The sequence below is a fragment of the Mustela putorius genome, unplaced genomic scaffold, assembly GCF_011764305.1.
Source record: "Mustela putorius furo isolate JIRA1106 unplaced genomic scaffold, ASM1176430v1.1 tig00000832_pilon_pilon_pilon, whole genome shotgun sequence".
In the NCBI taxonomy this organism is placed as follows: Eukaryota; Metazoa; Chordata; class Mammalia; order Carnivora; family Mustelidae; genus Mustela; species Mustela putorius.
Window position 1 is genome coordinate 1,386,531 of NW_025421491.1, and position 16,205 is coordinate 1,402,735.

The 16,205-nt window shown below is 53.8% G+C and overlaps 1 protein-coding gene across 1 annotated transcript in view; it reads right to left on the minus strand.

Moving 5' to 3' along the window:
• Positions 1-378: 378 nt before the first annotated feature.
• The window catches only part of HUNK (hormonally up-regulated Neu-associated kinase), a 99,289-nt gene continuing 83,462 nt past the window's right edge, over positions 379-16,205 (minus strand). Inside the window, exons 8-11 of the mRNA XM_004757560.2 lie at positions 15,132-15,215; positions 10,336-10,383; positions 6,448-6,628; positions 379-3,679 (exon numbers count right to left, since the gene is read on the minus strand). Coding sequence (XP_004757617.2) covers positions 3,021-3,679; positions 6,448-6,628; positions 10,336-10,383; positions 15,132-15,215 — 972 coding nt within the window. The 3' untranslated portion in view covers positions 379-3,020. The remainder of the gene's footprint in view (positions 3,680-6,447; positions 6,629-10,335; positions 10,384-15,131; positions 15,216-16,205) is intronic.

The following is a 16,205-nucleotide window of genomic DNA, read 5'->3' on the forward strand; positions in this document are numbered from 1 at the left end:
GGGTTAAGCCTCTGCCTTCGGCTCAGGTCATGATCTCAGGGTCCTGGGATCCAGCCCCACAATGGGCTCTCTGCTCAGCGGGGAGCCTGCTTTCCCCTCTCTCTCTTCCTGCCTCTCTGCCTACTTGTGATCTCTCTCTGTCAGGTAAATAAATAAAATCTTAAAAAAAAAAAAAAAAGAATTCTGTGGACCATAGACCTGCTACTAGGGAAATGAAGCAGTGATACAGGAATGGAAGATGTCCCCAGATGCCCTACAGCTGGGTTCCCACCTGTATGAAGTCCGAGGTGGGGTCACAGACATAGAAAACAGCCTGACTGTTGCAGTGTACTCATTGTGTTAAGATTGACCAAATGCAAATAAATGAAGCAGTCCAAGTGAGGGAAAAAGTGTATTTCACAGTCATTATAAAAGTACATATATTTAATAATGGTGACATAAATACGTTCCTTACTTATGACCAAATCGTACAATTACACTTGACTTTTTCCTCCTGGACTTCACGTGGCAATAGGTCAGTCATTTCCATTGGTTAACTACAGGCTGACTGAAGTCATGGGCACAGACTAATGAGAGACAGTCATGGGTGGCAGAGACAACACACTCTGTACTTAACCAAAGGGACAGTCAAGTTTCCCATATAAATATAATAAAATAATAAAGAATTTAACATTTCTTCTTTCACTCGGTTTCATAGATTTGTCAGGTGCTCACATACAAAAAATACAGCTGGCTCCCCCCGTTTCTCACTCCCCCCTCACCTCTCACTGGATTCTGGAATAAACCTGAGTTCACAGTTCAAGCTACCAATGGTGACATGGTCAGTTAGCTGCATGACCATCCGTGGCTGCTCCTGGATTGAGGAACAGAACACAGGTCCCAATGAGCTAAGAGCGATACAGAAAAACACTATGTTCTAAAGGCAAGTACAATACGAGAATGAGACACAGGGGGCAAGAAGTCCACAAGGCACAGGGACAGGGCCTACAAACCTGCAGAGCGGGACACTTGCAAAAACGGTTCCTTGACTGATCAGAAACCAGACACTTCACATCCAACGGAGAGGGGTCTTTTTCAGATGCTTTTCTTCTCTCTGCTTAAAAAGTTCCATTTTCAATGGAAAGTTCTGGAACCCGGTCTGGAGCCACAGAGAGGGATAACACCAACACCCAGGAACCCGACTCCTTCATAGCAAGCCCTAGAGCCGGGAGGACCCCATCGAGGGGGGAGGCGGCGGCTCCAGGGTCTTGTCAAGATCAGCCGAGACTGGGCCTATCCCAGCGGCTTCCAGGGTCAGCCAAATACCTTTCCTGCCTCGGTCAGAATCGTGCAGAGCAGAAGGAGGTCACAATGGCTAAATGAGAAAAGACGAAGAAGCACCCCCCAGCTCCCCGGCCTGGGCTGGCTGCCAGTGGGAATGAAGGTGGGCTTCGTACTTCTCCAGGCCCACGGCCTATTTCAGACTCAGAGGCTGAGCGGACTAGTTTTGGGGTGACCTGTGGGTTCTGCTCATGCCTGTACGAGTCAAGAGCTGAAGACCCCAAGCCACGGTGTGACCTGTCTCCTGAGCTAACCATGATCTGCCCCGTGCTGGTTCTTCTTCTTCTTCTTTTTTCCCCAAATTTGCTCATGACAGAGTGGCCTCCCCTCCCCATCAAGCCCCAGGGCCCAGGCTCCACGTGGAGGTGGCCCCAGCAGGCTCCTGCGAGACATGGTCAGACAACACGGAGATCCACAAAGCCATGCAGGGATGGCACAGACAAGGAACCGGAGACGGATCTTTGGTTCAAGCCTTGGCAAAAGGTATGAACATGGGACGCAGACTCAAAGCGCATTCGAGGAATGCTGCTCTCCTCAGAGAACACATGGAACTGCTTTTCTGACCACGATTCCCGCTGCGGGAGGCGGCTCACAGCTTAGAAAGAACCCGTCCGGCTGAAACCCCTCTTGGTCTCTTGGCAGCCCCAAAACGGCACTAAGCAGAGGTAATGAATGGTGCTTTCCAAACGCATCCACATTGAACCTTAACGTCTTCTTTCTCAACACCCAGCTGTAACTAGGTCCCATGCCTTCCAGAAGGTTAGGCTGTGTTGGTAAGGTGGGAAGAACACAGGGCCCACGGCGATCGTGCCCTCCTGTGGGCCATCACGGGGAAGGCCACCAGCCACTGAAAGCCTCACGTGGGAGGGCGCCCAGGCCCTCCACGTGTATCATCTCGTGAAAACATGACTTTGGTAGGCTTGCTTCTCATCTCCCCACCCAAGTTTTTTTAAATCCTATTACTCTGATTTGACATCCCCTAAGGAAAAATCATCTTTGGAAAAGGTAAGTCGACACTTAGCAAGTTTCAACCAAAAAAGATGGCAAATGTGTGTCCGCTTTGGCCTTCGCCTTTCGTTGGGGCGCCACTGTCCGGCTCCATCTTGGCCTGCCCCTTCCCACGCAGAGAGGGCGGCACCGCTGGCCGAGGCTGCGGCCCACTTTCCTCGGAGGTGTCCGAGGCCTGGCCGTTGAGTCAGCAGCTCCCCGGGCCCTGCGGGGAGTCACCTCTCCTAGAGGAAGGGAAAACGCTCTGGGACACTGCCAGTCCCCACGTGACAGGCTCCCTGCTGAGAAGTCACAGTCCTGAGAGGCGCCCCCGGAGTACAGCATGAGCATAGAGCCCATAACAGGCTGGGACAGGGGTAGCCCAGAGGCTGATGGCCACAGTGGCCCGGCAGGGGGAGGCGGGCAGAGGGCTGGTGGGCGAGCGGGCAGAAGCAGGACACAGAGACTGCACCTCTAACCAGACCTCCAAGTGAATTCCGGCATCTCTGGGGTCCCTGTGCAAGGCCGGGCTGTGCAGGCTTTGGGTCTGTGGGTGTCAGCCATTCACAGTTGGGAGACGGCACGGCAGGGGGAGAGCAGAGACCCTGAAGGAGGCTCCCATGCGGCCTTCCAGTCGTTACACCCTGATGCGCGTGCGGAGCTCTGTTCCTTTGCTTTCCTCACGATCACCCAGAATCCCACCCCGGCCCAGGTCAGCACTGGCCCTTGACCCCGTCGGGCACGTCGAAGGAGAGGCTCACGGGGGCCATGGGCTGCAGCGGGGGCATGCTGGCCTCCAGGGGCCGGTCTGCGGAGGGCTGCAAGCTTTGCTGGCGTTTCCGCAACATCTGTCCGATGCCCATCATGGGGAACCTGCCCCGGCTTTTCACGCAGTTTGGGCTCCCCAGGGGCTGCGTGGGGCCACTGCTGGGAGCTGGAGATGGGGAACACATGCCCTCTTCCTTCGGGGGGCCGTTCTTTTCTTCGTGAGCAAAGGAGACCAGAGTGGGATGCAAAGGAGTGTGCAGGGGGGACAGGCTTCCGGGCAGCAGGGCCGGGGAGAGTGTCCGCTCCCCGGGACTCCCGCGGCCCAAGCCCCCAGGCGAGCCGAGAATCCTATAGTGATGAGACGGGGACAGTGGCTCCGTGTGGTCCTCGCGATCCACGGACTCGAAGGAGCGTACCATATCCAGCACCAGGGGGTCTTCCTTGGGGGGCAGGCCAGGGACCCCAGGGCCCTGCTGAGGGGGCTCTGGTCTCTTGACAATCCTGGGGGTCCTGGGAGGGGGGACGGGGATGAACTCCATGGAAGAAGAAGCCACACAATTGGAGTCTGAGGTTTTGCGGAAAATATTGCGGCAGCCGAAGGAATCTGCACCCAAGAAAGCAAAGGACAAAGGAGAAAAAACAAAAAGACATCGTGAGGAGAGTTGTATCCACTGTGCGGACGGCCCTCCCCGGCCTGCTGTGGCCTCCTGACCGAGCCAGACCCCTCTCAGGGAGACCAGAAGGAACCGAGAAGCAAAGGGCTCCGGCGTCCGGCGCTCCCCACAGGGAACCAGATGCTCTTCCTAGGACAGAGGGGACAGCAGGCCGGGGACAGGCGGCCTCCCGCATCCTGATCTGCCCACGGCACCACCTTAACATCTGCTCTCCTTTCGGTTGCTGAACTCCGGACCCTGCCAATGAGTCTTTGAATAAAAAAAGTCCGTGGCTCAGTGGAACGACCGCCCCACAGCCAGAATGACACGCACCCGGCCTGGCTTGCTGCGGACCCATGAACTTGGTCCTCAGACAACTGACCCTGGAAGGAGTGTTTCCCTCGTGACTTTGTTTTTTGGGTGTTTTTTTTTTTTTAATTGTGTTTAAAAAAAAAAAATGACATAAATTTCTCATCCTAATCATTTTTCGGTGTATAGTTCAGTAGGGTTAAGTATATCCCGTGTTGTTGTGAAATAAAACTCTTAGTGGCAGAAATCTAGAACTCTCCCCGACTCAACAGGAACTCCCGTTCCCGGCCCCTGGCACCCACCAGCCTGCTTTCCGTCTGTGACTCTGATGACACCAGGCACCTCATGTAAGTGGGATCTCTGCTGCCTTCTGGGACCAGCTTGTCTCATTGAGCAGAACCTTCTCGAGGCTCACCCGTGTGGTAGCAAGTGTCCGAATTTCCTTCCTCACAATGCCCAGTCGGACCGGAGCCTCACCCTGTTCTGACAGGGGTGACACACTCCTCATCTACACACCGAAGGCCACAAGCTAGTCTTCACAGTTTCCACCTCAAGCAGGCCCAGCCTGGAATCCTGGTTTGTAAACCGGGCCAGAAAAGAAAGGGAACCCCCCCAAATTTGAAGCGCAGGGCAATCAGGCCAAGTTCCTGCGGAGCAAGGCCGGCCTCAGCGTCCCTTCTCTGCCACCAGGCTTTATGGGCCCCCGTCGAGCCTCAGCCGCAGGATCAAGCAGTGAGTCACGAGCAGCCGAGGCCCCCGGGCATCCTCTTCGCCTCACATAAATAAATCACAGGTCCCAGAATAAATCTCCTGCTCAGGCCACCACAGGTTCCTGGGGTCCGCCGGTGGAGACAAGCAAATTCTCACCAACGGCTGACGTGCGCAGTGCACCAGCCAGCATGCGGGCATCCCCTCCCTGCGATAGCCGTAGGCTCCTAATTGGTGGCCCGTGGTCCCCCTCCTCTGCCCAGTCCTGCGTCCTCTACTTCCCCGGAGGTGCAGAGCCTGTGAGGAAGCCTCCCACGCACGCCCTGCTCATCCCCAGCCCAGAGTCACCTGGAAGTCACCCGCACACCGCATTACCCACCCCCAGCCCCCCAGCAAGGGCCTGCTCCCCAGCCCCCCACCCTGTGAGTGCTCTGGCTGGCTCCTCCTCATCCATCCTCATCAGGAGGCAGGCGGCTGCATGGATCAGGAGAGAAAGTTCTAGAGCCAGGCGGCCCAATGGGAAATCTGGACTCTGCTGCTCACCAGCTCTCTGACTTTGCACGGTTCCCCGTGCCTGGTTCCTCTGCTCTAGAGAAGAGGGTGAGAATAAGCTCACGGGGGTGAGCTAAGAGCCTCAAACAGGGTCTGGCCTCACAGCCGGTGCTCAGTGCTAATGACTGCGACCTGCCAGGCTCTCGGACGCCTCAGGGCGAAGGAAGAAAAATGCAAAGAAACCAATGATGACCTGCCGAGGAAACTACCAGGCACAGAATCCACCTCAAGGGTGACAAAGTTTTTCAAAGTGTCAGCACTGACCTAGACTTTCTTGGGGACAAGCACAAGATAGCGCCATCAAGGGCCCAACTTCGCTGCTGGTGACCAAGCCAGAGAGCAGAAGCACTAAGGGGGGACAAACAGAGCTCCGCCCAGAGGGAGCCCCTGCCTTCTGCCAGCTCAAGAATGAAACTGAATCCAGTGGAACTTTCCTCCCCGGCTGAGAACCAGGTCTCTCCTAGGGGAACAGTCCCACTGCTCGGCACTCTGAACCTTTCCAACACCTTCCTGCCCCCCTGCTCGCTTTCCACACTTCTCCATGCTGTCCCGGAGGAGGGAGCCTTGTATTTATCAGTTACCCGAGGGAACGAATTCGGATCCTCTGAGGATCAGGATCTTAGCTCACAAGAAGCCAACAGAGCAGGGGTCTGAGCCCCCCACCCGCAGCCCAGAGCCCAGACTCTATCGACCAGGCTTCAGTGCCTCTACCGGGCTCTCTCTCCTGTGCACGCTCTCTCACCACCATGCCCTGCACCCCGATCTCTGTTCCTATAAGACTGAACACCTGTCCCTTGTTCCACAACACTGGGCACCCCCATCTACTCCTGCATCCCAGTCTCTGCTGCTGGAATATTTTGTTCCCTGATCTCTGCTCCCAACCACGATACCATGTACCCCGTCTCTGCTCCCACAATACAGCGCAACCACCCCCCCCACCACCCCGCTGTCTCAAAGCCTGCCTTCATAGGCAGCCAATACCGCGGTCTGGACCTTGACGGTTCTCAGGTTCCCTTGGTGTGCTCCCTGCCTTCCCACGGGCACAGGAATCGCGTGCGTCCAGGGACCCACACAGCCACCCATGAGGGGTACGCAGCGACCACACATCTTGAAACCCAACGGGTCCAGCCCGCAGCCCGAGCTGACCCACCTTTGTCGGGGAAGCCGGCCTTGGGGGCCTTGCGGTCCTTCAGCAGCGCTTTCGTGTTCTGAATCTGCGTGATGAGAGAGGCCGAGGGCTGTTTGTGCGCGGGTGCGTTCTTGTCCGGCTTCTTGGAAAACGGCCGATGAAGAAAATCTCCTCTTTTTTCTTGTTCTTTGGGCTTTTCATCCTTCAAGTCAGAAGTAAACACATGGCCTCAGACACACACAGATCTCCGAGGAGCTCTGAGACAGCCCAGACTCCCCAAACTCTGCTCTCAACTGCACCATGAACGTCGCAAGAGCCAGGGCCCCGCAGACGCTCCGGGGAAGCTCCCTTCCCTGCCACACAGGCAGCTTCCCTCACCCCCAGCTCCCTGCACGGCGCTGTTTAGAGGTGTTCCAGCAAGGGCAAGGTCACCCTGAGGAGGTCCGTGGTTCCAGAACACGCTGGAGAAACTAAGGCATAGCCCATGAGGACTTCTGGAAATCTGTTGACTTATCTAAAGCGGGGCCCTCAGACTCAGCCCGCAGAGGAGACACACCCACTTCCATGCCCATGTCTACTCGTGCGTGTTCAGTCAAGCCAAGGAGGCGGGAGCCCCGAGCCGCCCTGGGCGCTTCTGACCCGTGCCCACCCTTGGTCACACACGCCCTCGCCTGCGCACTTGACACCGGCACTATTTAGCTATTTTTGCTCGAAGTCTTGCCTTTCCTGAACTCTACCAGGATCCCTCTGACGGGAGTGAAGTTTCCTATTTTACGTGTCTTCCACCCCACAGCCTCTGGCATAAAGCCAGACACACAGAGAAGGTTTAACAGTTATTGAAATGTTTATTTTAAAAAAGCCAGTGAAAACCGAACCGAATTAAAATCGAGTTCAAGCTTCTGAGAAGGGAGTGATATGGCTCTGGAGGTCCTTCTCTGGCCCTGAAGAGTGTCTGATGTTTACCATTTAACAGAGTCCCTGACCTCACCACCAGGGAGGGGGGGGGAAAAAAAGACAGTTTTGCATTTTTGCCTTCAGTGTTGAGAGCATTTGCGATTCAAGAGAACTCATCCATTTTTCATGGGTGTTGCTGAAAAGCTTGTAAGGAAGCCTTGGAAGGCTCTTTCTGATGAGGATTTTCAAAGCCTCTCCAGAGTGGGGTTCATTACGCCCACTCTGAAAATGGCAGGGAAGGAATTGAAAGTGGGGGTGCCATGCTGAGCCTGGGGGTCTCCGTGAAGGCCACCTGGCTGTCACCAGTGTAGGGCCGAGGTGGGAAGAAAGGAGAGGCGGAGCCCAGAGAGTGGTCGTCCTCTCCCGTTGCCACTGCGGGCCCTCTGGAAGCCTGGGGCAGGGCCAGGAGAGAGAAAGAGCGGGGCACAGGGGCTGGCGAGGGACAAGGACTGAGCTGTGGTCCCCAGGCTCCAGGTCGGCATTGGGGATGGCACAGAGAAGGCTTGTGCTCCGGGTCCCAATGCAGAATGTCACTGAGTGGAGAGAGGGGGCCGCCTGCTCCAGCCCATCTCGGTCAAGGCCACGGTTCTTTACGGCTTCACTCTCCCTGTTTCAGTGAAACACCAACATCCCCTTCTCTAATGCAAAGGGGAGCAAGCTTTCACACGCCCCCGTGCCCCAAACATCAAAGGGCACATGAGAGGCTTGTCCTAAAAAGTCTGGCAAAATTTCCTCCTCTCACGCTGTTCTTTCTACTTCTGTTTTTATGAGGAAAGTCACCAGGTCCACTGTTGACACTCTGAGCAGCAAAAAGGCAATCAAATGCACTTCTATGAAACACTGTAAAACAGTGTTTAGAAGTAAAGACAAGATTGGCGTTCCCTGCTTTTCAGGACTGGTCTACAACAATGAGTACAGTCCCCTTTGGGCTGCTCTGGGACCTTAAACTCTTTAGAGGGCTGCCTGGTTTCCTGGCTTCATTTTAGCTCCTCCCCAGCTCTCTTTGGCTTCTCAAAAGCGGAAAAGCCAAGATGCAAAGTTTCTGGGCCCCAGCAACACCACTTAACTAGAGTTCATTAGCATGGAGAGGTGTACTAGACATGAATTTTCTGCAGAGAGAACCCAAGGTTGGCTCTAGAAATCTCTCTGGTAACTGACAAAGGGATATTTGGCACCAAACAGAAAGCTGCTATGGAGTGGGGTCAAAAGAGGGGGGAAATGGAATAAGAACACCTGCTCGGGCCACCCTATTGAACCTAATTCCAGGATCCTTCACCCTGGTGTTTCTCCCAAAGGCCCCAGGACACCCTTCTCCAGCCCAGAAGAATGGGGATTTCATGGTGACCTGTTTCCTGGGGGATACCAAGAATTCAGAGTCCAGCAGATCCCTGCCAGGGATAAACTGCCCAATCGATCGGTGTGGATGGTCAACAGCCCACACGAGGGATGCGTTTGTTTGCATGTCACCAGCCAATCTTAGCACCCTCCAAGTGCAGGTAACCAAATGCAACCGATCATCCAATTATACCTTTTCATTTGCATGCCCTATTTTCTCCACAAGAGATCTAGGGAACAGGATGCGAAAATGCTTTATGTAACAGAAACAGATCTTCAGAGGGACTCATTATGTTCCTCCTTCGACATGCCCACACCCGCTCCTGCGCTCCGCTCCCAGCGATGCTGCTGCCTGCGCGGCCTCTTTGGTTTTCTTCTGATTCTCACTTGCTCCCCACACCCACACACCCCCCCCACTGCAACCGAACTCCCCAAGGCAGATCAGAGAGGGGGAACCCCAAGAGGACCCAGAAGCACGCCCCGTACAATCCTCCTGGTTTTCTTTAAACCACTTTCTACCCACTGCCCAAGAGAGTGGACGTTTATAAAACTGGACACTTTGAAAATGTGGCATGATAAAGGAGGGTCTGCCCAAGACTCTTCTAGTGTCGGGACTGTTTCAGAGAAGAGAGAAAGCAGCTAGTGAGTGATGGTGCACCGGGCTTCTGGAAGGAGCGGTCTGCAGGCCTGACAGCAAGTAGGAAGAGGAAAAAGGAGGTCCTCAGCCTCTGAGATCTGAGCCTCAGCACTGGTCCCTTGAGACTTGTCCCTCTGACTCCAGCCTCTGGCCTTTCAAAGAGCAGGACTCCTCCCCTTTCCTCCTCAGCTCTGCTCCTATGGGAGTAATAGGGTGACCTTCCATTGGGATGGCCCAGGGGCCCAGGTGTTACTTGCTGGTTGCTTTGGGAAAGCCACAGAGATCTGATTTTGCCACAGGACAAACACAGCAGAGTTGAGAAAAAGAGGGCTTGGTTCATAAATTGGCCCGTGGAAGCTCTGGACTATCACACAGCCCACTTCTCATGCAGGTAGATACATAAATGCATAGCCAAGTATAGAGTTACAGCAAGACAATAAAAAATGGTCAACTAAACCTAGAAAGCACCAGTCTAATATGAGGGGATTCTGATAAACCCACTCACAACTGGATTCTGCATTTTAATTCCAGACTGGGATGAGGGGAAGGGATGTGGAGTCCAGACAGCCCCGAGCAGAGAGATCCCTCAACCTTCAGGGTCATATGTCATGGTTAATTTCAAGTGTCAGCTTGGCTAGGCCACGGTACCCAGTGTTTGGTCAAACAGCAGTCCGGATGTTGTTGTAAAGGTTACTTTTCAGATGCAATTAAATCAGTAGGCTTTGAGTAAAGCAGAGGACCCTCCACAATGTGGGTGGGCCTCGTGCAATCAGTTGAAGGCAGTAAAGGAAAAAGACTGATGCATCCTGAGAAAAAAGGAATTCTGCTTCCAGAAGGCCTTGGGACTGAGCTGAAACATCCATTTTTCTCTTGGTATCCAAGCATCTCTCTCTCTCTCTCACACACACACACACACACACACTCTCCCTGTTGGTTCTCCTTGGAGAACTTAGATGAATTCATCATAACCCCCAAGTTCTTACCTGCACAGCATGAAATTCAAGGTCTCTGGTCCAGGTGTCCAGGGAAGCCTGTGAACAGCAACATTGTCAACAATTTAGAAACTGTACCTGCTATTTATCCCCTAAACTCTATCCCCGACCACTTGCAGCTCTGGCTAAGAATTATTCATTTCCATGTTTAGAGACAAGAAGCCAAACTCTTAAATCGCCACGAAAGTAGGTAGCAGATGCTCTAGGTCATGCACTGAGTAGGTTTTCTAGCCAAGTTTTTAATTAAAGTCTAAAACATGTAACAGAGGAGTGCTCTAACGGCAAGGGAGTGGTTCAACCAATGCATTTTCTCCAAGAGTAAAAACACGCACGGAACGAGCACCCAGACCAGGATACAGAACCCAACTGTACCCCCACCCGTGTCCTCTCCCAGTCCACAAAGGTAACCACCACTCCGATTTCCAACAGCACGGAGTGTCTGATCTGATTCCACACTTTATTTTTACAAGTTGCATAGATTTGAAATAAGACACCAAGGGAAAGTTTTAGTATTTTCCCTTTAAATGTACTGCCCCTGTGATGGGTTGAATTGCATTCCCCCTAAGTTCATACTCTGGAGTCCTCACCCCCCAGGACCTCAGAATGAGACCTTCTTGGAAGACAGGGTCAGGACAGGCCAATCATGTCCCCTTTGATGCTTGGGGGACAGGAGTGTGAAAGCACATTCTCCTTCACTTTTGAGGAGGGGGCCCGTTGGGGGGTCACCTTTACGGAGGTCATCTAGCCCCACTGCGATGGGACTGGGATTCTCATTAAATGAGAGAAACTGGACCCAGAGATGCACACACAGAGAAGAGCAGGTGAAGACACAGATTTCAGTCGTGCTCTAAGCCAAGGAACCCAGAAGATCCTGGCAACCCCCCGTAGCGAGAAGGCACGGGCCAGGTTCTCCCCTCACAACCCTCGAAAGAAACCAACCTTCGGCTCGGACTTCTGGCCTCCAGAGCTGAGAGACAGCGAATCCTTGCTGTTGAGCACCCTGTGTGATGCTCTGTGACAGCAGCCCCCCGCACGCGGGTCCGGTCCTTCTGCGACCCCCGGCACAGCGTCCCTCCCAGGCTGCCCCATGGCTCTGCGCCACAGAGGAGCCCTCCAGCCTGAGCTGACTTTGATCTGCACATGAGTGATTTTAACATACAAGGCCTCTGGTTCTCTGCGGCTTTAAGAAGCCAGTTTAAGTACCATGGCTGCCTCTCCTTGACCTCCGCAGCCCTTGGTCCTTGAGGGCAGCTTTTCTTTTCTTTTCTTTTTTTTTTTTTTTTTAGGAAGAGGAGTCCCTGGGGCACATGCTCAAGGCGTTCTAAGGTGAGACAGATGTCCCACTTTTACAGACATATTTGCCACCTTTTAAAGGAATAGGAGGAGGAGAAAGGTGGGGAAGTCGTCCACGAGCAGCCCTGTAATCCCACGGGGGAAATTATTCCTGCTTAATTCTGCTCCTTTGTCTCCTAGGAGAAACAGAATTGGAGCCGAGAAGAACAAAGAGGCCACGCACGCTCCCAGGACACGGACATGGCCCCGAGCCACCCCCGAGCCACCCGGTGCCAGCTAGGGCATGACCTGAAACCCATCCCTCTCCCCGCGGCTTTTCCTGGACCAGCGGATGGCGACTGCGAGGAGGTGCACGAAGGCTCCGAAGGGGTTTTATCTAGAAACCCTGGGCCCCTTCAGCTCCTCTGAACGCGCTGTCTAACTGGCCTCATTCCACGCTCTGGGCTCCAATAGAGGCGGGTGAGACAATCTCGGAACGGCCTGTAATTTAATTAGTACAAGTATGGCTGCTGTTTGGAGAAAACAAATGGCTCATAGAAAATTGAAATGCTCTTTTTCCATTAGTGTTCCTATTGAAACCCTAACCATTAAATGTTTCAACAAGTGTTTAAAACACTCGCCATGTGTTTTCAGGCCAAATGAGATAATCATCCGAGAAAATAATCTGGGTGGAAAAAAAAAAAGGCCCTTTTCCCATCACAGATGCTTTCAAACAAACAATTGCAGGGGTCAGGTTCAAGGGTGACCAAGGACACAGGCACCAGCAAGGTGACTCGGAGGCCACTTAGGGCTCACACATGGGGCACTGGGTAGGTTGTTACTGGAGTCCCTCAAGAGTCAAATGCAGACCAAGAGGCAAGGGAGCCTCATGGTGAATTCTGAATCCTCTGCACCCCCGTAGAGGTAACAACCCTCAGAGCAAGTGACTGGATGTCCCTCCCTGCCTTAGGGCTTGAGCAGCAAAAGGGACACTCCCTGCTCTTAATGAATTCACAGTCCAGAGTGGGAGATAAGCATGAGTCAAACACTCCCTGAGCAGCGGAACTGCAAATGGGACAAGTTCCAGGACGCGGAATGGGGTGTGACAGCCTGTAGAGAGAGGGGACCCAATGGCAAAGGCCACAGAATGGCGGGGGTTGGAATCTGAAGACAGAAGAGATCAATCAGCAAAGAGAGGTGAGGAGAACATTCTGGAAGAGGGAAATAGGGAGTGCATAGCGCTGGGAGCCAGGAAAGCACAGAAGTCTGAAGGTCCCGTGGGTCTGAGCCCACAGCAGGAACCAGGGCTGCGTGTGAGGATCTGGGGGACAAGTTAGATGCGGCGGCCATATCACCGACTTTGCCTTCCAGGTGAAGGAAGGCTTCGAAGGCTTGGAACAGGGAAGTGATCCCATCTGAGAATGGATGGTTGGCTCTGGCAGCATGCCGAGAAGCGAGAGGCAGGCGTTCATGGGAAAGGGGTGACCAGCGAGGGCTGTGGCCAACATCCAGGCCAGAGGCGGTGCTGTCTGGACGGCCGGTGGGAGGGTCGAGACGGAGGGGGTGGATGGGGTTGGAGAAGTTTAGGTGTCAAGCTGGCAGAGGGGCCAGGAAAAGCACCTCCTGTGTTTCTGCCCTACACCGAGTGTGGGCAGTCACCTGCAGAGGGACACAGGGGTGGGGCGGTTCCAGGCACACTGGACTGGGGACACCTTTGCTCATGCAGGAGGAGGGTTAGTAAACAACCGGCCAGAGGGGTCTGGAGCTCAGGGGAGTCTGCCCCCTACACCACCTGCGCCCTCCTGCCCTCACCCTGAAAGCCGTGCTCGGGCTGGGGGCTCAGCCCCGGAACCCCCACCCCCACCCCAAAAGCTGACCTGTGCCCCTTATCATGCTGGCACTGCAGCCTGTCTCAGAGGAAGTAGGAAGCCCAGGGTCAAGGCTAAGCCCTCCCACCCCAGCCATCCCTGGAGCTCCTCCCAACCCCCCCCCTCACTCCTCCCAGCCCCCCAGCCCGCACTGCCGCTCCTCCTCACTGCCCACGTGACCAGCACAGTGGTCTGCCCTCACGGTCTTCACTTTCCTCCCTCCCCTTCTGGAGCCCGTGAACTCTCTTTCTGCCTCTGCCACTTCCGTGGGCTGGTCTGCTGACCCCGCCAGAGTCTAACTAACAGCTCAGCTGACCCCACGGACCATTTTACACTCGGCCTCTCCCGCGGTCTCCTCCGCGCCATTCCCGGCAGCGTCTCCTACACGCCCCCAGGCCCCCCCTGTCACCCTTGCCAGTTCCTCAGCCACGGGTGCCTCCCCATCCCCACCGCCCTCAATCTCACCCCCCCCCCCGCAGGTTCTGCCTAGACGGGACAGCCCTGCCATTCTGCCCTGCCTTGACGCTCGGGGTGGCCTTCCTTGGGCTCCTGTCATAGCGGTGCCTGGCAGCTCGGCTCTGTGTCACCCGTGTCACCAGACTGGCGTGGGCCATGCCCCAGGTGCTCTCTGTCGCAGACAAGGAGCCCGGAATGATGTTCAGTCACCACCCACCCTCACTCAAGAACAACCCAGAACTTCCTTCCGAGGTGACGGGCCCAGCTTGTGCAATCACGAGGATGGAAAACGGAGTTCGAAAAGGGGAAGAGGAAGGGGGCAGGCCCGCCAGCAGGAGGAAGGCTTCCATACCGATCTCTCCTTAACTGAAAACATTCCGGGGGCATATGGCAGAGGCTCCTAGGGGAAAAGCAAGCAGATTCCCAGGAAAATCAGTGAGAAGGCAGAGGAGCCACGTGTGACAAAGCACCAAGTGAGGAGTCCGGGACGGGTGGGTGGGGGTGACCTCAGCTTGGGCCCCAGGACCCCGGATCTGGCTTTCCAGGCACAGTCTCTTCACAAGCACATATATTGGGTCCAAAACTGGTACAACTTGCCATACGAGAGTAGTTTTCTAGTTTTTCTCTGAAATCAAAGAATCTCAGTGTTTTCTCTTAGATATGTTCTGGGTAGCAATAAGTTGCCAGGAGCAGGTGCCTGAAAAAACTTGGTTTCATCCAAAACTTTTTCTGTCCCTCATTTACTATCTCCTTTCAATGCCAGGCGTTACACTCACGTACTTTTTTGAGCATCTATTTTTGCCTTCTGAAGCCCTGACAGTGGTTTCCGACCTTGGCCACTCAATGGAGTCAGCCAGGGAGCTTTAAAAAATACGGAACCCCCACCCCACCGTCCCCTGATTCCTGCCCCCATGAGCTTCAGTGGGGGGTCAGAGGGGGCAGTCCACACACCCAGATGTTTAAATGTTCCCCAGTGATTCTAACATGTGGCCACAGCTGAGAACCACAGTCTGACGACAGAGATGGTGGCTTGACTGGAAACCATTTTTCCGGGCTCAGTTGAGCCAGGAAGCATTTGTCTTTTGCTGCTTCTACGTCCCACCATCCTTGGTTTCCTTTCCATTCTGCTCTCCAAATGGAAATCCACTCTTCCTAAGCGATCCTGGGTTTTGCTTTGGGGGGGTCACTCACCTCGTAGGGCTCCTTGGCCAGCCTGCACTTTTCTATCTGGTAGAGCTGCGTCTTGTAGCAAACGCTGTCCTGGATGTCAGATTTCTATCAGACAAGAAGAGCGGGGGAAAGCATGGTTTAACCCACAGGAAACAGAAATGTCCATTAAGCAGTCATTAATTTTTCAGCCAGCACTTGGTGGAACAAGTGTTGAAAGCGGCTGGCAAGCCAGTTCATTGCGATGCAAAGCCTCATCTGAGGACGGCAGGCAGGCGGGATGCGGCGAGGGGGGAGCCCCGGACCCAGAGTCAGGCAGCCTCTCCTGCTGACTCTGGGCACATCTCCACTCTGGGCTGGTCTCAGATTTTTCATCTGCGTGATGAAGGCTGCTCTAAGATGTAAAAGCAGAAACCAAGTATGTGAGCTAGAAAGAATAACTTACGTTATAGAACCATGAAATAGGACAGGGACCTTGTTTATCGGCTTTATTAAAAAACAGTGAGCCTCGTCTGCCCCTCCCCCCGTGATTCACAGCAATTCATAATATGGGTTAAAGACGATGGCCAACTATATCTAAAACAATCTAGGTGCATGATGGAGGTCCAATCCTGCCTGGAGATGGGTAAATTACATGACTAATTGGTTTACTAACCAACAAATATTCACGGAATGGCCTCACAGGCTCCGACACAAAGTCCACACTTCTTGGTTCTATGAAGAAGAGATGAGAACCAAGAGAGAAAGGGAGAAACGACCAATAATTAAGTAATAATCAAGGTATGTATTTTACTTTTGAGTTCACTGGTTTCGGTTTTTAAATTATACAAGGCTTGTTAGTAATCGGTTGATGAGATTAATAGCTGAGACAGTGCATCCCGTGCAATTAAATCAGCCGTGCGTGGAAATTGTGGAGCGGACCAGCTGTAGCTGTCTGTGGGGATTAATTCACTCTGGTTAAAAGCAGCCCCTTGCCTAGACACTGGTTCTCAGACCAGGTAGGTGCTATGACTGAAGGAACAAGCACCAAACAGACATCATACAATAAAAACCTTCTCCAGCGAGAAGCACATTCGCTGAGTTTCCATAGAACATTCT